Source organism: Sus scrofa, chromosome 4, assembly GCF_000003025.6.
Source record: "Sus scrofa isolate TJ Tabasco breed Duroc chromosome 4, Sscrofa11.1, whole genome shotgun sequence".
NCBI classification, from domain to species: domain Eukaryota; kingdom Metazoa; phylum Chordata; class Mammalia; order Artiodactyla; family Suidae; genus Sus; species Sus scrofa.
This window is the reverse complement of record NC_010446.5, coordinates 3,130,131-3,150,652: the sequence shown is the minus strand read 5'-3', so window position 1 is coordinate 3,150,652 and position 20,522 is coordinate 3,130,131. Positions and strand designations below refer to the sequence as shown.

The following is a 20,522-nucleotide window of genomic DNA, read 5'->3' as shown; positions in this document are numbered from 1 at the left end:
AGATCCCGTCCACGTGGCCAACACCACCTTTTCCAGTCGCTTCCAATTTCAGATTCAATACTTCCCTGTAAAAGCCATACTGCTCCATTTCGGCTTGAATCTCATGCTCCAAAATTCCTCTTTTCTTACTCCGACACGTTGCTGATGCAGGCACCTACACTTTAATCACTTCCATCTTCCTGAGCAATAAGTACGTATTTGCCACCTACCACCAAGATGACCACTCCCCAGAGGTAACCAGTCAAATTAAAACCTAGGTCAGACACAGCCCAAAATAAAAGTTCCCCTCATCCATCCCATCCAACATGAGACTCCTACCGAGAAACTATCTTTTCACACCCTCAACAGGTTGCTGACAACACCCACCCAAAGCTTAAAGATAGGGAGCGCGTTAAGCCGGGAAGGAAGGACTCGTAATACCACATCACGGGGGGAAACACCCACTTTTCGAGTAGGTAAGTTAGGATGCGAGTGTTTATCGAGTGTCTATTCCAGGAAGGATGCTAAGCGGCTGATGCACATTATTTCTGACAATCCTCCAGCTGCCCAAACGTTAGCTTCTTAATCTTACAGTGGAGAGCAGGCGTAGGGAAGTAAGTGAACTGTCAAAGGTTACGCTTTAATCAGCAGAAGATACAGGAGGCAAATCCAGGTCGGCCTCAAGCATCTGAGGGCGACCGGCTGGGCCCTGGGTGCCGCAGTGCTTGCACCTGGACAGACGCAAGCAACAAAATACAAAGAAGCAGTAAGGGACCAAAACAGCTGCAGGCATGCGCCGCTGGGGCAAATTACGGACAAGATACAAAAAGACAAACACCCCCAACACTTCTGTGGAGCCGGGAGCCAAAGCACCCTGGCACCAGGGAGCGACAAATGCACCCTGCACACAGCACACCAAAGGTGTGGGCAGACTCCTTGGCCAGCCCTCCAGCCCAAGCCCTAGACCCACCCCTACCCTCCCCCCATACAGGAAGCAGCTCGCCCTCCCTAGGCCAGCAAGCAAGGGAAAATGCTACTTGGTTTTGCTCCCTCCTGCTGCAGCAGGGGCCCCAGCAAAGCCTTGCCTGAATTTTCTGTCTGGCCTCTTGTCAGTTTCTATTGCTTGGGGAGGCCAAGAACCCTAGTGGGTAGCACAGCGCTGGCAGCCCGATGTTCCTCTCTCTGCAGGGTGCTCCACGCCACACACAGGGCGGCCCAGGCCAGGGACCCCAGCAGCTCATCCAAGGCCACTCAGCTTCCCCGTGAGTGAGACACACGCATCATCAAAACAGAAAGCAGCCCGTTTTCAGGTTAAGAGCTGTACATGCTGAAACACGGGAAGTCAGTAACAAGGCAACATACATGATAACAATGACAATGCACTGAGCGGGTTTTATGTGCCAGGCTCTTTGTATATACACAGCGTGTGCAGTCCTTACACCAGCACAACCAGGGAGGTCTGACCCTCCTTTCACTGATGAGGTGCAATCCAGAGAAAACAAGCAATTTGATTTCCCAAGCACAAAGCCAGCCCCTGGGAGCCAGACACTGTGGGGCTGAGGCGGGGAGGAAAAACGCCTCAATTCCAGTTGTCCGGCCTTCATACGGAGACTGCTGTCAACAAACTTGAGAAGAGAAGGGCGACTTGGGAGGCAAGGAGACGCCTAGAATGTGTCACCATACCCCGGGCCAGAAGCGGCAGTCTGCCCCAGAGACTGGCAGATGGCACTCCGTGGATCAGATGGCGGGCCAGCGACCCCGACCCACCCCACCGAAAAGCACACACCCTTTAGACCACGGTGCCCCACGAGACTGAATTCTTCCAGAAGCTGCAGAAGGCCCTTTTTGATACACCGCCCCTTCCACCCCCGCCTTGGGAAGTTCTATTTCGGTTCACCTAAAAGTTGGAGAATTAGTATTTTTCCCATAACGAGTAAATCCACTAATACACTGGAGATTTTGACACACTGCTAGTTCTCCTTCGCAGCGCTGTGGTCCTTGTGTGGTTTCTCCACTGAGAATGCATTTTATCAGCAGGTGCTTATTACGCGGCGCTGCACAGTATTTATCTCTTCAACACAGAAGTTAAGGAAGTCAAAGGCTTCCCCTGGTTTCTGCTGGGTTTGGTTCAGCCCCTTCTGTCTATTTCTGAACAAACAAAAGGGACTGTATAACTTACAATGGAAACAAATTATAGCCCTTTAGTGAGGCCTCCCACCAGGACTCTAGCATAACAACTCCTGGGCCCAGACTCTCCTCTCCTCCACCCAGGTGAACCTCAAAACCCCCAGCGATATCACGCATGCACGCACACGAGGCGGGAAGGGGGGGAAGGGATGGAAGGCCAGAAGCTAGATAACGCACACTGCCCTCATCTTATAAAAACCATGCCCTTCACCTCTGGGCAGGGTTCACGCTGCAACTCTTCGTGCTCAGCTCTGAAGCTAAAGGACAGGAGTTCCCCTCACGGCTCAGCAGTTAACAAATCCAACTAGGAACGATGAGGTTGCAGGTTCAATCCCTGGCCTCACCCAGTGGATTAAGGATCCGGCGTTGCCGTGAGCTGCAGTGTAGATCACAGATGTAGCTCGGATCCCTCGTTGCTGTGGCTGTAACATCGGTCAGCAGGTATGGCTCCGATTTGACCCCTACCTAGCCTGGGAACCTCCATGTGCCACAGCACAGCCCTAAAAAGACAAAAAGACCAAAAAAAGGAAAAAAAGAAGCTAAAGAACAGAAACTCAAATCTAAGCCCACGTGTTCCCCACGGTGAGAACAAGACATAACACACAGGACCTCAAACCCAACCTTGTATGTTTCAGACTTGGTCCAATCATGGGAGACCTTCAATTATTACAGTCATGTTATTTTACCCATACTCTCTGATACCAAAAGCTAGTAAAAGGATGCATTTTTATTCTCAATTCCATTTTACAATTTACTGAAATTCAAAAAAAAATGTGAAGAACATATATTTTAAAACCCAGGATTATAAAAGATGGCCAGCAAAGTAATTTTTTTTTCCTTTCAGGGCCACAGGTATGGCATATAGAAGTTCCCAGGTTAGGAGTCGAATCAGAGCTGGAGATGCTGGCTACACCACAGCCACAGCAACACCAGATCCAAGCCGTGTCTTCGACCTACACCACAGCTTATGGCAGAGCTGATCCTTAACCCGCTGAGAGGAGCCAGGGATGGAACCCGCATCCTCATAGATACTAGTCAGGTTCTGTTCCGCTGAGAAACAACAGGACTCCCAGAGAAGTATTCAAAAAGGCTAGAATTATGGCAAGTGAAAAAGCACAGGGGTGGGGGACGTGGGAAGGTGTGGCCGGCCAGCCCTCCACGTCCGGTCAGCCCACTGTGTCCACCCAGCCATTCACATTCGGGGCTGCCCAGTCTTGGTCCCACTCCCTCAACTCCCTCCCGGGCAAAGTTTTGCATCAACAACCTCAGATCTCATGTCAGCCTCAGCTTCTTTCCAACAAAAACATGACACTAGCGCTCTAACTGTGCCACAACCTACACACCTGTACATGACTCTTCATACGAGTAGCTGAATAACCGACAAGTCTCTGGGCCACAAGTCACAAATCTGATGTGGGAACTACTGCTGCCAGGAGCAGGGGCAGTAAAGGATGCAGACCCCCCGGAGGGCGACCAGGGCAGCAACGGTGACTCTGAGCACTAACTTCCTCACCCAGCAAACGAGGCCATGGCGGGAAAGGAGGGAGGCTGGTTTCCAGAAAGAAGCAAAGGCACAGAAATGACCTCAGTGAAAAACTCCCTAACAGCAACTCCTACTCATCAGAGCCTGCCTCCCAGCCCACGGAGCCCACCTCCTGCACGGGCCTCCCAGGGGTCCTTGCAAAATGCAGGCTCCTGGGCCCTGGGTCCAGAGGGGCGCCCTGGAAGTGGCAGTGGACATCCTGAGTTAACCACTAGCTAAGCATTATTTTCTTTCGAAATGTATTTCCCTTCGAAATGTATTTCCCCCGAGGGTTAAGCCTTATTAGAACCAAATGACCAAATCCACATCCAGCTGAGTGATTCAGGAGCTGGGGGGGCAGGGGCGGAGGGAGATCTATCAGCTGCTTGAGTTCCCCACATGGAAGCTGGAGGCGGGTCTCCTGTGCCTAGGGCACAAACAGGGAGCATGAAATGGAAAGAAGTTAAAGGACGTTCCAGCTGGACAGCGAGTGAACACTGACGGAGCCCTGCACGCCGCCCCAGGTCACAGACGGATGAGGACAGACAGAGCCCGCCCCCAAGAAGCTCCAGGGAGAGCGGGGCTGACAGGTGGACCACGGGCGGCATCCGACCTGGAGGATGCCGAGGACGCAGCCAGGCGAGGAGCCGGGGGAACCGTTAGGCGCAGAGAACAAATGCAAGGTCCCAGAGATGCCTACGAAACGAGCCTGTGTCCACGGAGGGCGTCAGGCCACGGCTGGAGCTGATGAAGGACCAGAAGGAGGAGGAGAGTCTGGAGCCGGGTCCCCTGTCATTGAACTGTACTCCCAGAACCCTTAAAGTTCACCTTTATGAGCCCGTTAAGGGTCTCCTATAATTGCACTCACAACTCAAAAGCCTGTCTACTTCACATGTAAAAACCATAATGTTTACCAAGAGAACTGGCAATTGTTTTTTCCTATTCTCTTCACAGTATAATTCACTCTCATTCAAAAAGCACCACATCATCTCAGATCAATAGTTTTCAACGAGAGAACGAGGACAAAGCAGAGCAAAGGCGGAACAGGGAGGAGGAGCTATTCCCGTCCAGCCCGTCGAAACCTGGAAGCATGGGCTTGCCAAGGAGAAAGCAAAATAAAAATGGTTCCTGGTACTAAAACAAGATGGAAAATGCCAACTATGATAGAGAGAAGCCAAAAAAAAAAAAAAAAAAAGGAATGCTTTTTCTCAATGGGGACTATCTCTGCTTCCTGAAAGCGGACTTGCACTCCAAACCACAAATTCAAATCTTCACCACTGGGTCCATTTAGCTCAGCTGAAACCACACACCCCAGAACCCCCACGCTCCCCTGGATGGGCTCAGTCGTGTGCCGTGGACCTGGAGGAGTGGCCGAGCTGCCCCCACACCTGGCATCGTGTGCCCTCTCCAAGGCCCCTCCTGCAGTATCTTCTGGGTGGCCACAGATCCTCTGCCACAACTGTCCACTCATTGCACAAATCATTCCTGCAAACCTACAACTATTTTAGATGCTACAAATATGCAGGAAGCAAAGCAGAGCCACTGCTTTCTCAGAAAGCCCTTCTCCCTGGGGAGGACCCAGGGCTCCAGGGATAAATGCAGGGGTGGGATCAAATACTTGCTGGGGTGGAGAGGCAAGACTGGCTCCACGAGACTCTTCTCTGCATGACCCACAGGGGTCACCAGCAGCTCCTGGGGCTCCACGCTCCTCCAAATGCAGCAGAAAAGAGGAAGCCTCCCTCTTGCAGGAAGCCCAGTCCCACTCCCACACCTTAGCCTCGCTGGCCCTGAGGGGCCTGACCTCCCTCAAGGGGCTTTATCGGAAGAGGAATGAAGAGGGGAGACTGCCCCCCTGAAGAAAAGTCAGGACACTCCCAGAACACCGAGAGGGTAGGGACGGGGCGGCCACCCGAACCGAAGGCGGGAAGGCTGGCTTCGTAAAAGGCGGGTGAGAGATGCTGACGTTCTGAGGCGGGAACCAGAGCGGGGCCACGTGGGTCAAATGCAGCGCGTGCCTCTGCTAAATTCACACGTGGTGGTCTGAGCGAATCCTCTGTAACGGGAAATGTATTTCTCAAAGTGCCAGCAACAGGCTCAAATTTTCAATTCTGCCAAGGAGATCTACGCAAAATGTTTAACTCAGATGGTCCTGCCACTTTCCGCTTTTGCTCAGGAACAAGGGAAGGAAGCACCTGTGGAGGCGTCTTCACTCCTTCAAGCCCCTTGTACACCATCCAGGCGTGTCGGGGCACGAGCAATGCTTTCTAGTTAGCTACGTATACATCCTTTGGACCAGGCTAAAAGCTAGGCTCTAGGCTGGCTTTGCCCTGAATAACTAGAAGACTTTGGGCAGAGGACTTAATTAACATCGCAAAGCCTCACCAACCTCAGCACAGTGGCCGGGACACTCTCTTCCTCCCAACAAATGAGAATCAAATGAGGCGAATGACAGGGAAGCAGCCAGAAGACTGTGCAAGAGTTTCCCATAAAAGAGATACAATTAGTAAGCAGGCACACAGGAAAAATACCCAACCTTGCAAGCTACCCAGAAAATACAAATTGAAACAATAAGGCAACACGCTCTACATATTGAATTAGCAGCACTGCTGCCAGTGGTATAATTAGAGCCATCCTTTCAGAAGGCAATTTCCAATATGTTTCAACAGTAATAAAAACATTCAAAATGTTTCACCCCCAAAGCCCTCTCCTGATAAAATCTCTCTCCTGCTCAAAAAGCCAAAGAGCTGAAGATGCTTGCACAGCATTTCCCAGAACAGCAAAACTTGGCCGAAGAAAGAAAGAACACAAATGAAAGAGACAACCACCTCAATGTGAGAACCAACGCGTGCCACTAGCCGAAGGACACAGGACTTCTTTTCGAGGTGATGAAATGTTTTGAAATTGACTGCGGTGACAGGTGCACATATCTGTGAAGGTTCTAAAAGACTGAAGCACACATTTTAATTGGGTGAATTGTGTGGTCTGCAAATTAAATCTCAATAAAATTGTTTTTTAAAAAGAAAGCATTGGAGTTCCCGTCGTGGCGCAGTGGTTAACGAATCCGACTAGGAACCATGAGGTTGCTAGTTTGATCCCTGCCCTTGCTCAGTGGGTTAACGATCCGGTGTTGCCGTGGGCTGTGGTGTAGGTTGCAGACGTGACTCAGATCCCGTGTTGCTGTGGCTCTGGCGTAGGCTGGCAGCTACAGCTCCGATTAGACCCCTAGCCTGGGAACCTCCATATGCCACAGGTGCGGCCCAAGAAATGGCAAAAAGACCAAAAAAAAAAAAGAAAAGAAAGCACTTATCATTAATGCGTCAGCCATAGGAGGATACCAACACATGCCGATAGGCGACAGAGACCTGCCCTCAGAGAGCCTGCAGCCCCGGGGGGGGAGCCTGCCAACTAAGTAAGTGATGGAGACAGAGTGGGCGAAAGTGCTCGGTGGGCAAGCAGGTGCTGCAGCAGGAACACACCAAGGAAGGAAGGAAAAGGGAGCGGGATGAGGAAGAGGAACCCAGGTGGAGGCACCGCACCTTCTCTATCCACCCATTGCTCCGTTGGGGGTGACTAAGGTCAGGAGGGCTGCGATGGCCTCTCGCCATCTGAGGTGAGACGGAGTGACTCAAAGATGTCCCCAGGTAAGGATCCAGGACAGAGAGTATCAGGCATGAGGAAAGGACCAGAAGAAGGAAACCAGCTCAAAGGAAGAGGGGCAGGTGGGTGCTGGGCCCAGGGAGCAGGAGGGAGGCTCCTCCCAGAGGAGGGCGGGGCGGGTGCGGCCAGCTTCGGGTCAGGCGGCCGTCTGCACAGAGAGAGTCCTGGGTTAGGCTTTGCCCGCCGAGCAGCAGGGATGCTATGTAGGTATTTCTATCTAACCCACCAGAAAAAACACATTTTCTACTGAGGCAATTCAAAATATAAAAACTGGGTACAATTCTTATAACGGGCTCATAAAGAGAAGAGAATTTTTTGGAGGGTGATGACCTTTCAGTTAATGTCCAACGTTAGGTTCCCGATCATCAACGCAAGTGCAGAGGTTGGTCTCCAAGAACCACTCCTCGCCCGAGGGCCAAACCCCCAAAAGGCCCAAGCTGGATCTGCTGGAAACGCTGAGGAGGAATTTAAGCTTTACCGGAGGCACGGGGAGGGGCCACAGAGGCTGCAAGCGGCAGGGCGCCGTCCTCTGATGCCTGTTTTAAAAGCTCGCCCAGGCTGCCTGGTAAAGGATGGATGGCAGAGGGAGGCGGGGGGAAGCAGGCAGAGGAATGAGACAGCCGTAGCAGCGGTCCAGGACGCCGACTGTGTTCACGGGCGGGCGCATCGGGCCAGCCTCCAGCTGCAGCAGATGACACCTACGGAGGCTGGAAGGCGGGGTACGGACAGAAGAAGCAAAGACCCTCCCAGGACGCTGGCCTGACAGTGAGGAAACGAAGATGAGAAACAGCTTCGGGGGAAGATGAAAGGACGACTTCTGTTTGGAAAAGTCAGGCTCACCTTAGTTCTGAGCCCAGTGGAATCAGAGTCTGGGGAGAGCTCGGAGCTAGAGGTTGACTTGAGGGGCCCTGGCACATAAGTGGCACTTAAAGGCAGGGGGTGTGGAAACATCACAAGTGAAAGAAACCAACACAAAAGGCCACATCATCTGTGATTCCTTTTGTAGGAAATGCCCAGAGCAGGCAAATTTAGAGAGACAGAAAGTCGATTCGCACTGGCTTATTAGGGCTGGGAGTAGTGGGCGAGGGAAGAAGGAACAGAGATGGGGTATGAGGTTCCAGGGTGGCTGGAAATGACCTAACATTATATTATGGTGATGGTTACACAGGCCAGTAAATAGACTAATTTTTTTTTTTTTTTTTTTTTTTTTTTTTTTAGGGCTGCGCTAGCAGCACATGGAGGTTCCCAGACTAGGGGTCGAATCGGAGCTACAGCTGCTGGCCTACACCACAGCCACAGCAGCACCAGATCTTTAACCCACTGAGGGAGGCCAGGGATCAAACCTGCAACCTCATGGTTACTAGTCGGATTTGTTTCCAAGGAGCCACAACAGGAACTCCTAGACTAATAATTTAAATGGATGAACTATACAGTATTGAGTTATTTCTCAGTAAATTTTCCTTTAAAAAATACATTTTAGTAAGATATTCAGTTTCCTAAAGGCAAAAGCATGAAAACTGCTTTGGGGGGACAGGCGCTGCATGACAACAGTTGCCTTGGGAGTTTGAGATGCTCAAACATTCAAATGTGCAGCTCAGAGGAGCAGCCAGGAACCCAGGGGCATGAATTTCAGATGAGGCATAGTACTGCTTTACTCCCACATGCCAGCCTAGCCAGCCCTGCACATGCCCCATCTTAGGATGCGGAGACCGAGCCGATGTGCTGGTCGTCTGCTTCCTACACCTGCTCCCACACCCTGCCCCGGAGGAAGGGAAACACTCGGGACCTCAAGCTCTGACAGGCAATTAGGTTCCCGATCTAGGCTCCAAGACCTGGGACTCTGCGCTCCTCCAGCTCAACCGGGAACTCATAGCCCGATCCAAGCCTGTCGCTGCAATACAAGGCAGCAACAGCCACGTTGCCACCAACCTGAGTGTGGGGGACATGGACTGTCAAGCAGGGAGGAGGCCAGGCAAGTGGCCCTGGGGCACTGGCCGCCTCCCCTCCCCGCTCCTGCTTCTCCCCCCCCCCCGCCCCTCCCCCTCCTGCAGAAGCTATTGTTAATTACCAGAGAAGACACAAGTAACAACATCGGCACATCTCCGAAAAGAAAGTATCCACATCTTCCAGCCCTCGGGGGCCATGTGCTGCTGCTTCCCTGTCAAGAGATGTCCCGCTTCTCTTGGAAGCTACCTCAGCCTGAAGAACCAGCACCCTCTGACTACAGAGCTGAAGCCCTGGTCCCCAGGAGGAGAACAATGTTGGAAAGGCATGTCTTAACTCTGCTTTGCACCAGACACGTTGCCATGAACTTCAGGTCTGTTACCTTAATCCTGCACAACACAGCAGGTCGATGAGAAACCGGAGCCTAAATGGGTTTCCAAGGAAACACCCACAGTCCTCCAGCAAAATACTGGACAACAGTAACAAACATACAAAACCCTTCAGACCCCAACAGGCACAAGCCCAAAACCATCTGAAGTGCAAGGTTGACTAACAAAGCACCTAGAGTCTAAAACAGGAACAGAGGATGCTCTGCCATGTCACGGGGCAGAACAAGTCTGATGGCACAGACGCTCTGAAATTGGGTCCATGCTGAACGAGTTCATCCACTGGCCCTGGCACAGCCTCGAAGGGCTCCCTTCACCTTCCCTGGTCTTCTCATTGGAGCGTTACCATGAGCTACGTAACATACGTGATGTTTTTATGGCACTTCCCCCAGAGCAGCAGAGCCACTGTGTGGCAAACCTCATCTTCTCCCTAGGGACTTTCGGTTCAAATCCCTAAGACAGCTTAGCTAATTTCTGCCCTCACCCGCTCTTTAAGGAATCTTGTGGCAAAACAGCACATCCTTTACTTTCCAGAGGAATGGGCACAAGCAACCACAATTTCATCCTGGAACAGCCAACACAGGACGTTAATCAGGTACGGGCTGGATCTGGCCCCCAGGCGACACTTTGCCAAACCCTGCTGCAGAAGATCCAAAGCCAAGATGGCTCTTAAATCTGCCAACTAGAAGCAGCATCGATTCAGCAGGGACAGAAGCTGTCCCTCATTCAGCCAGCACTTGGCCTAGCAGGTGCCAGATGCTAATCCAGGTGACTCTCCCATCCTCACCTGGCTTACGGGCTGGGCGGGGAGGAGAAGCAGCCTGGTGCCTCCACATGCAGCCCCCAGAGGGGACGGCTTCAGTTGGAGGGGGGATGAAGTCTGGACAATATGAAAGAAATGAGGGTGGCCCCAGAGGGCAGGCAGCAGGCTAGGAATGCTGCTGTACTTGGGGCACTGGCAGAATTGAGACAGCCAGATCACCAGGGAATCAAGAGTGGAAAAGATGGGCTGGAGAGTTAACTGGAGGCCCCCCGAGCAGCACCCAGGACGGGTTTGCACTCACAACCCACAGAGCTCATCAATCTACCACCAGAAGCCACGGGAGCCAGTACCCAGGTGCCCAGTCAGACCCCGAACCAAGGCTCATAGAAAGTCACTCCAAAGAAAAGCCCATAAACCCTCAAGCTGGTACCCCCATCCTTCAGAGACTGAGGAGGGTCCTGAGAAACTGGGAGCCTTTTCACATGAACAGCTGGTCCCCTAACTCATCCTGTGAGTTCCCACGTATTGGCACACACTGGAGGCGGTCGTGGTGGAGGAAGGGCAGGAACCCCCAAGACTGGACGTCTCCACCTGCAAATAACCAGACAGGTTCACACCCAAAGAGAAGGCTATTCCTTTGGGACATAGTTCATTCCAATGCAATGCTGTTTAGAATGTGAACTATCAGCTCCGTGAGTGGTACCATGAACTCTCCAGAAAAAAGGTCACCCAATCAATTAAAACATCCATCTTTAATCACTTCTATCTGGAATCTAATATACGGCACACATGAACCTTTCCATAGAAAAGACTCATGGACATGGAGAACAGACTTGTGGTTGCCGGGGGAGGGAGATGGACTGGGAACTTGGGGTTGACAGATGCAGACTGTTGCCTTTGGAGTGGATAAGCGATGAGACCTGCTGCGTAGCCCTGCGAACTACGTCTGGTCACTTGTGGTGGAGGATAAGGTGAGAAAAAGAATGTGTACATGTATGTGGGGCTGGGTCACTTTGCTGTGCGGTAGAAAACTGACAGAACGCGGAGAACCAGCTATAATGGAAAAAATAAAAATCATTTAATGCTCTTAATAAAATAAAATATCCACCATTAAAAGAACAACGAACTACCGCAGAGGCTGTCACATCCTTGTTGGACGAATGAGAAAACGAAGGCCCGGGAAGAGTTTCGTGGCTGATCTGAGGTTACGGTGAGCAGAGGCTGGGGTGACAGGAAAGAACCCACGGTGCCCCGACTCTGTCCTTTTCTCAAAGACTCCAATTAACCAAAGACCATCACACACAGGCCTCTATGGAGACAGCGGCGTCTTCATGGGGTCAAAGGCCCCAAGTTTCTCTCCTCCTAAACCCAGGGTCTTTAGTCACTAGATCGCATGCCCTCAAGTAACGGGCAGGTTCCTTCTCGCTCGGAGCTTCTGCGGGAAGACAGGCACCGGCTCGGCTCTGTCACTGCAACGTGAGACGTGCACGACAGGAGAGACGAGGAGCCACAGGCCGGGCCCTGGGGCCGCAGAAGGCCGCCCAGGGGGGTTCCCGGCCGGGGGGCGGGAGGGCGAAGGCCGTCCTCGGGAAGAAGATGCGTGTTTGCGAGCACGCAGGGGCGGGGGCTGCCAGGGGAGGACCACGGCTTAGGGCAGGAGTGCCAGGGCGGGAAGGGCGCTGGCATCAGGCAGCTGGTCTCCAAGCGCCTGTGGGACACCGGGCAGCAAATGAACCCTGGGCTTGGGGTGGGGCCTGGGCTGGAAATAAGCGGGGTGTGACTGAAACCCAAATGCACGTGCCCCCCCAGGAACATGGGAGAACGATGACGAGGGAGGCGAGTGCCTGGAGTCTCCGCAGATGCTTCCCTCCAGGGAGCTGGGACCAGAAGGGACAGTGAGGGGCCAGGGTTCTGGTCTGTGTCCCATCTGGGTGCCAGGACCATGGGGCCACCGTGCAGAGTCACCGCGCAGGGTCCTTGTGAACCATGCACTTTGCATGCAAATATCACCCTCTGAGCATCACGCTCTAGACCATGTCAAAAGGCCAGGGGCCCACACGGAGCATGTGGGGAGGGGGCCCCCAGGAGGAGACAGCATGGAGGGCAAGGAGCCGGGGCACATGCGTGCACACACCCAGACACAGGCACACCCACACCCACACACCCCATCCTGAGCCCGTGCTGATGGGGCTGGGGCCAGCATCAAGAGTGCACTCTTGGAGTTCCCGTCATGGGGCAGTGGTTAGGAATCTGACTAGGAACCATGAGGTTGCGGGTTCGATCCCTGCCTTGCTCAGTGGGTTAAGGATCCAGCGTTGCCATGAGCTGTGGTATAGGTTGCAGACACGGCTTGGATCCCGCGTTGCTGTGGCTCTGACGTAGGCCGGTGGCTACAGCTCCGATTGGACCCCTAGCCTGGGAGCCTCCATATGCCACGGGAGCTGGGTAAAGAAATAGCAAAAAGACAAAAAAAAAAAAAAAAAAAAGAGTGCACTCTTGCACGTTCCCTGGAGAAAACTAGTGCCTGAACACACTCACCTTGATCTGACAAGAAGTCCAGCATGGTCTGTAACAGGAAGGACAGGTGCCTGACCGAGAGGGCGGGGTTCCCCATTCTCCGGGACGCGTAGACCAACTCGTGAAGGAGACGCATCTGGACGGCGGCCCAGCCTCGGTGCGTGCCTGCAACAGAAGCCACAGGGCATCAGAGCAGAGCCTTGGCGTGCACGCTGGCAACAAACAAACACGTGAGCCTTTCCAGAACTGTGTTAATGGGTAAGACCCGGTGATTTCAAGACAGATGCCTCAACCCTCAAACTCAAAGGGCAACCAAAGTATCCCCGTGCTTATCCTGGAACTTGGTGCTTACGGGACACGCGTTCACACGTTCAAACAAACGTTATACTTTCTCTTCTCCAATTTTAGTTATTTATTTATTTGTTTATTTATTTGTCTTTTTAGGGCTGTACCCACAGCATGTGGAGGTTTCCCAGGCTAGGGGTCAAATAGGAGCGGCAGCTGACAGCCTACACCACAGCCACAGCAACGCCAGATCCTTAATCCACTGAGCGAGGCCAGGGATCAAACCCACATCCTCATGGATACCAGTCAAATTCGTTTCCGCTGGGCCACAACGGGAACTCCTCTTCTGCAATTTTAAAAATAACTCATTTTGAAGTAATTATGATAAGGTTAGAACAAAATACTGTGTTTTCAATGGCATGTATCTGAGACACAGCATACTTTCTTTTTTCAAGAAAGATATTGATAATTGATGGGCCATTGTCAACAACCAAGGACACAAAATTAAAAAGCACAGCATTTCTCTAAAGTACAAGCACAGAAAAGTAGAAAGTTAAATTAGAAAAAAAAAAAAAAAGGTGACCTACAAACTTGTGGCTGCTCCTTCCAAAATAACTTAGCATGTTGGAAATGAGAGCTGGGGGCAATCGGCTGCTCAGACATTGAAAAGTCTCTCCTAAGATCACAGGATTTTAAGAGTTCCCGTCGTGTCTCAGTGGTTAACAAATCTGACTAGGAACCATGAGGTTTTGGGTTTGATCCCTGGCCTCACTCAGTGGGTTAAGGATCCAGCGTTGCCGTGAGCTGTGGTGTGGGTTGCAGACGCGGCTCAGATCCTGTGTTGCTGTGGCTGTGGTGTAGGCCAGCGGCCGTGGTTCCAATTGAACCCCTAGCCTGGGAACCTCCATATGCTGCAGGTGCGGCCCTAGAAAAAGACCAAAAAAATAAAAGATCATAGGATTTTAGAGTATTTCATCCCTTTTGGCAACAATTACTGCTTTTCAATATTTCTGACCTTAAAATCCTTCATGAAGAAGACATGGCAACAGGAATGGAAAATAAACAGCAACCACTCAGTGCTGTGGGTCCAGGGCCCCAGGGCGCTTGGTAGAAAGGTTGCGGGAAAGGATTCCTCCTCTCAGGGCCCTTCCTGCCTCTCCCTCCGCCCGCCCTACCAGCCTGACCAGTCCCTTCGGTGACTCTCCACCGGATCGTACAGTTTGCCCCACAGGTGCTATGTGGCAGGTAAGAGAGGCCCCTGCAAGCTCGTGTGTCTGTTTCTCCCATCAGCCCTTAATTTCCTTGGGAGGCAGGATGGTGTCTTATTCACCCATGTGTCTCAATGCCTAGTAAGATGTCTGGTACATTTTTGGTGCCAAACTGGCTCATGGGTCAAGTTGAAAGCCTCATGAAAGAACAGGCCCCTGTTTTTCAGACATACCTACTTTGGTAAGTAGGGTAAAATGACATGATTTCTGGAATTTGCTATGAAATACTTCAATAAAGAACAAATAAAAGAAAAAGGAAGGTATGAATAAAGCAAATAAGGCAAAATCTTGTTAATGACTTAATCTGGGTGATGGGCCCACTGTACTATTCCAATTTGTGTGTAGTTAAATTATCTCATAATTTTAAATTATCCATTGAATATCACTTATTAATTATTCACTGACATTCTTAGAGCTGACCAACCCTACTCAGACACAAAAACCCTACCGCCCTCGTCAGCTACCTCACAGAAATCTTTGCAGACAACGACAGGAGAGAAGGAGAAGGCCTTGCAGTTCTTCCACGGTGTCAAAAGATCCAAGGCCAAAATGAAATAAGAGAGGCTAAAAAGGACGAAGAGGAGTTCCCGCTGCGGCTCAGCAGTAGCAAACCCGACTAGCATCTGTGAGGATCCGGGTTCGATCCCTGGCTTCCCTCAGTGGATTAAGGAGCCGGTGTTACTGTGAGCTGTGGTGTAGGTCGCAGACACGACTTGGATCTCAACTGCTGCGGCTGTGGTGTGGGCCGGTGGTTACACTCTGATTAGACCCCTAGCCTGGGAACCTCCATGCTAAGGTTGCGGCCCTAAAGAGACAAAAAGACAAAAAAAGAAAAAGAAAAAAATAAATAAATAAAAATAAAAAGGACGAAGAGGCGGAAACCAGTGCGGACTAACCTAGCCCGGAATTCCAAACGACGCAACCTAACAACGAATCTCAACGCTACCGGGTCAAGAATGGGACGAATACCACTTGGAGGATTTTTTTAAAGAGTTAAGGATCCAGTTCCTACCGCAAGCAATTACGGTAAGACTGAGCATAAGTTTTCTTAACACCAAACGGTGTGCAAGGCGTAATTTCTATGTGATTCCAATTACTCCTCCTATAAAATCTGAATCTTTTTATTCTAGACAGATGTGCAGCATATGACCCAGGGATGAAATTTTCAACACTCTTACATTCAAAAGTTCCCCAACGTGAGAGTTTATGACACCAACTGCCTTTTAGCAAACCCGTGTACGCTGCCACTCCCTTTCAAAAGAGTTCCTGGGAAAAATTAATCCCTCGTCCGGGAAAAGGCTGCCTGTGCACAAGGCAGGATCAAAACGCTTCACTACAGCAACACCAGTGAGATTAAAACGGTGACGAGCGGCCGGTTAAGCCGGCAAACGCACGCGTACACTTCCGTGTTCCCACCTCCTCGACGCCCCTCAGCCAGCTGGGGAAAGAGGGAAATACATTTCAGGTCCTGAGACCACTGACAATCTCCCTTTTATCCACGGGCACAGGATTTTAGTAGATTTCCATTTAACGCTCTGAGAAATGGTTGAAGTGGTTCAGAGCGACAGTGGCGATGGGGTTTAAAGTAACTCTTATGTCTTATTAAAAAGACACATATCGCTTTTACTTTATTTGTGCTCTTTTTGTCCCCAACCTCTGCCACAAAATGATGGTGAATGTCCCCCCCCAAACAGAAAGCTAAGTAAAAGCACCAACCACACGCAGGGATGCTTATCTGTTTTATTTTTCAAAAGAAACATACTTCGTTCTTATGATTTGAAAATTAAGGTCAAGAAACCAACTCTCAAACACAGTAAATCAACCATAATGGAAAAAATAAAAATATAAAATAAAATAGGAGTTCCCATCATGGTGTAGTGGTTAACCAATCTGACTAGGAACCATGAGGGTGCAGGTTTGATCCCCGGTCTTGCTCAGTGGGTAAGGATCCGGCGTTGCCATGACCTGTGGTGTAGGTCGCAGACACGGCTCGGATCCCACATTGTTGTGTCTGTGGAGTAGGCCGGCGGCGACGGCTCTGAATAGACCCCTAGCCTAGGAACCTCCATATGCTGCGGGTGCGGCCCTGGAAAAAGACAGAAAGATTAATTAATTAAAACAAAATAAAGTTTGACAGAACACGGTAAATCAACTATAATGGAAAAAATAAAAATCATAAAATAAAGAATTAAATTAAATTTAAAAAAAGAAACTCTTCAATAAATGGCAACAAGCACTTGACATGGTAACTGCTCATCAGGTTTGGTCCCACGTCCCACGGGTTTTCGGGGACACCTGCCACATGCCAGCATGGGACGCAGTGAGGACAGGGTCTCTGCTCTCCCAGGGCACACAGCCTCCCCGGTGGGGGAGACGGACATTTAATCACTGCCCAGTTCGTTTAATGTTTTTACGAGTCAATGCTATTAAGAAATAACAGGAGTCGATGAAAGAGAAAAAGGACGGCATTTAGGCTGCGGGGCGACGGGGACCTCCTGGAGAGATGACGTCGCACAGCCCTGAGGACGACTGGGTGCAGGGTGAAGGGCCGGGAGGAGACCGCAGTGGGCCCGGGTGGTGCGTACAGCTGGCCCGGCCCAGGGAGCAGAGGAGGGACGGGCCTGGTACAACTGCAGAAGCCTGGGAGGCAGCTCCGACTGCAGCCAGCCCACGTTACGCTGGACGGATGCAGAGGTCACTGGAAGCAACGGCCATCCTTCCCGAGCCTCCCAGAGGCTCACCAGGTGGGGATCCCGGCACACGTGGCAACTCAGAATGCCCTCATCTCTCTACCAAGCGGCAATGTGCCTGCCCAGAAACACCCCCCCTCTGTCCCCCAACGCCAACCTACACCGGGGATTTCTCCAGAATACGGCCCAGAGGCACGTGGACACCACCCCTGCCCTCCTTCTCATCTCTTACCCAGCACTGCCCAGCCTTCCAGACGGAAGCCCCGCCACTCTCCAGGGCTTGTCCAGCTCCTGCGCCCTGGAATCCACCACTGCACCAGGGGTGGGGGGGAGGGCAGCAAACACGCCTTCTCACAGGGCTGGCACTTCCCACGGGGCCGGGTCTTCAGCTCACTCTACTCCAGCTTCATGGGGCCACGGAGGAAGCGATGGCATCACACCCCACCCGACCCCCACGGTCCCTGCTGAGCAGCGTCCTGAGCATCCTCCAGGGACGGCCCCGCCCAGTCCTTACAGCAACCCCCCTCCCCCGGGAAGCAGAACCCGAGCTTCCCCGCCGCTCAGATGAAGAGCAAGGACTTGACCAAGCCTCCCCCGGGGGAGATGGACTCGGAAACGGAAAGCACTCAGGCCACATGAACTGACCCCCGCCCCAATGAGCACGGCGCCTGCACAGGCAGCACAGCCAAAGATAAAAGCCCAGGGCTGCGTCCACGAACACCGGGAGGGCGGACGCAGGCGAGGAACCGCCTGGTTGTACCTCACAGGGCAGGCGCTGTCCCCGTCCCCACTGGTCCCCTCGCCTCACACACCACGCAGCTCCAGGCAACTACAACAAGGGAAAGCCGGCCGCCGACCCCAGCAGCCAGAGCCAGGAGGACGGGGACGTCCCCTCAGGGTCAGGGGCGAGGCCTCGTCATCAGAATTATCCAAACGTAGGGAGTTCCCGTCGTGGCTCAATGGTTAACATATCCGACTAGGAACCATGAGGTTGCGGGTTCAATCCCTGGCCTCGCTCAGTGGGTTAAGGGTCCGGCGTTGCCGTGAGCTATACTGTAGGTCGAAGACGCGGCTCGGACCCCTAGCCTGGGAACCTCCATAGGCCGTATGTGGCCCTAGAAAAGACAAAAAAAAATTATTATCCAAAAGTAGAACTGGACTTGTCACCTGGACCACGGGCTCCTCGGGAGGGCACAGGTGCCCATACAAAACACACGCTGGAGAACTCGTCTTGCCTGGGACAAAAATTTGGCCGGCGCCTCGGGTCTCTTCCCACCTAGAAGCCTGGGCTGCCGACTCTCGGCGAGACCTGGAGGGGAGGGCTCTGCAGTCCTGCCTAAGACAGGAACCCATATGGGTTTTCTCCTGCTAACCACCTGCTGCCTGAAACTGGACCTCACGCGTGTGTGCACCTGTTGTGAGATTTACTCTTAACACGTACTACTTCCCTGCATTCACACCGCAGGTACGGCTTTATCACCAAGCGCACCCCTGTACGTGTACACAGACCCCACTCTGCTCTGGGTCGCCTGACTCCAGCTGACTTGGCTGAAGCGAACACGACAGGTAGAAGGGATGCCTGACGACCCCGGCAGCGAGCACAGATTTAAGACTGCCAGCCCCCAAGCAGAGCTCCGCCACGTCACCACTTTATGATCAAACACGCCAGGCAGCTCCGTCGTCTTGGGACCCCGGCACCGGCCACCGCACCCCACGGGCAGAGCAGGGCCCGGCCCACCCGCCGGTAGTCGGACTAAAGTGAGTTTCGGCAACAGTACCTTTGTTGAAGTCTTGCGGATCCAGGGACAGACTGTAGCCAGGAAGTGTCTCCAGGAGGAGCTTGTAGCAGGCCCTCCAGCCCGGCTCCGCGATGCTGGGGGCCACGCACTGCATGGCAGCCACGCGCTTGAAGAAGGCGGACTTGCGGTGGAAGCCGATCAACTCGTAGAGCTCGGAGAGGATGCTGTAGCGCTGGATCCGCTCCTCCTCCGAGAGCTGGCACAGGGCAGGGCAGAGGGCAGCAGGGTGAACCTCACAGGGAAGCCGGAAACCCCCACGAGACCGAGACCTGGCGGCAGGCGAAGGAGAGGGGGAGCCGGGCCGGCGCCGCCAGGGCCGGGGCCGGGAGAGCATGGACCCGCTGGCGGGGTTCGGGTGGGAACCTTCATCACGTACAAAACTTGTCAGAACACAAAACACACAGAACCAGGGAACAAGACAGGGACTTGCTCTGAGGACCACCCCTAACTTGGACTTGAGATTTCACGGATCTCAAAGAGTTTTCTCTCACCCACGACCTAAGTGAAACTGTCCCAACAACCCTATGAGGTCATAAGAATAACTTGTGCTTGTTGTTAGGTTGTTGGTTTTTTCGCCACGCCCACAGCACACAGCCGTTCCCAGGCCAAGGATCCAACCTGCACCACTGCAGTGACGCCACCAGAACCTTAACCCACTGTGCCGCCAGGTGTCGTGAGACAGGCTTTTCCAATCTTCCTGCTTGATCATCCACCCAGAGCCCCTCCTCACGTGATCTCATCAAAAGTGTCATATAAAAATGGTGTGGTTTCTTGAGGCGGGGCTCTTGGTTCCAGAGACCTTGAGTCCCCCGGTTCCCACCCTTACTTATGATAAATGTCTCTGTGTCTTGTTTTATGTCAACTTTTCTTCTTTAAGTTCCTTAGCACTCGTTCTTCAGCCCCATCCTGCTGAGCTAGTCTCGGCCACCAGGGAACTCCAATAACTGTTTCTTAAGCACCGACCACCTGCCAGCAAACCCACATACCTTACTGAATCATTGCAATAATCCCAGAAACTCAAACTACCCCAGCTCCTAGACAAGGAAATCTGAAGCTGAGAGAAGCATTACCAGCCTGTGCAAAATCCCACAGCCAAGAAGTGTCACAGACAAGACCTGAGTTTGGGGTGGGGCCCTGCTTACTGCCCAGCACCCAGCTGCCCAGGCCACCCCCCCTGAGGGAGCGGTCTCCCTCTCTCATCCCGACAGCCGATGTGTCTCCTGGATATTTCTGTGCAGACAGAGGCACAGTGCATAGAAGTAGTGTCTGGGAGCCCTCCAGCCACCCTGCTCCCCCAGGCCCATGGCACATGCCCTCACAGCCCTCACCTGGGAGCCTTGTCCCCATGGTGTCCCTAACAGCCGCCTCTCCTTCCTTGATTCACCCACATGCGACTGCCAGACAAATACTCCAGAAGCACAGTACAGAGCCCGGCACCCATCACAGAAAGACCCAGAAACCCCTCCTAACGCCTTCTGCATGCCAGGCCCTCTTGAGTGACCCCAATCCACCTTTGTGACTCTAG

At 52.5% G+C, this 20,522-nt stretch overlaps 1 protein-coding gene across 1 annotated transcript in view; it reads right to left on the bottom strand.

The window, feature by feature from the left end:
* TRAPPC9 (trafficking protein particle complex 9) overlaps positions 1-20,522 on the bottom strand; it is a 468,417-nt gene that overhangs the window by 383,018 nt on the left and 64,877 nt on the right. Inside the window, 2 exon segments of the mRNA XM_021088861.1 lie at positions 12,977-13,120; positions 18,977-19,193. Of these exon segments, the coding sequence (XP_020944520.1) occupies positions 12,977-13,120; positions 18,977-19,193 (361 nt within the window).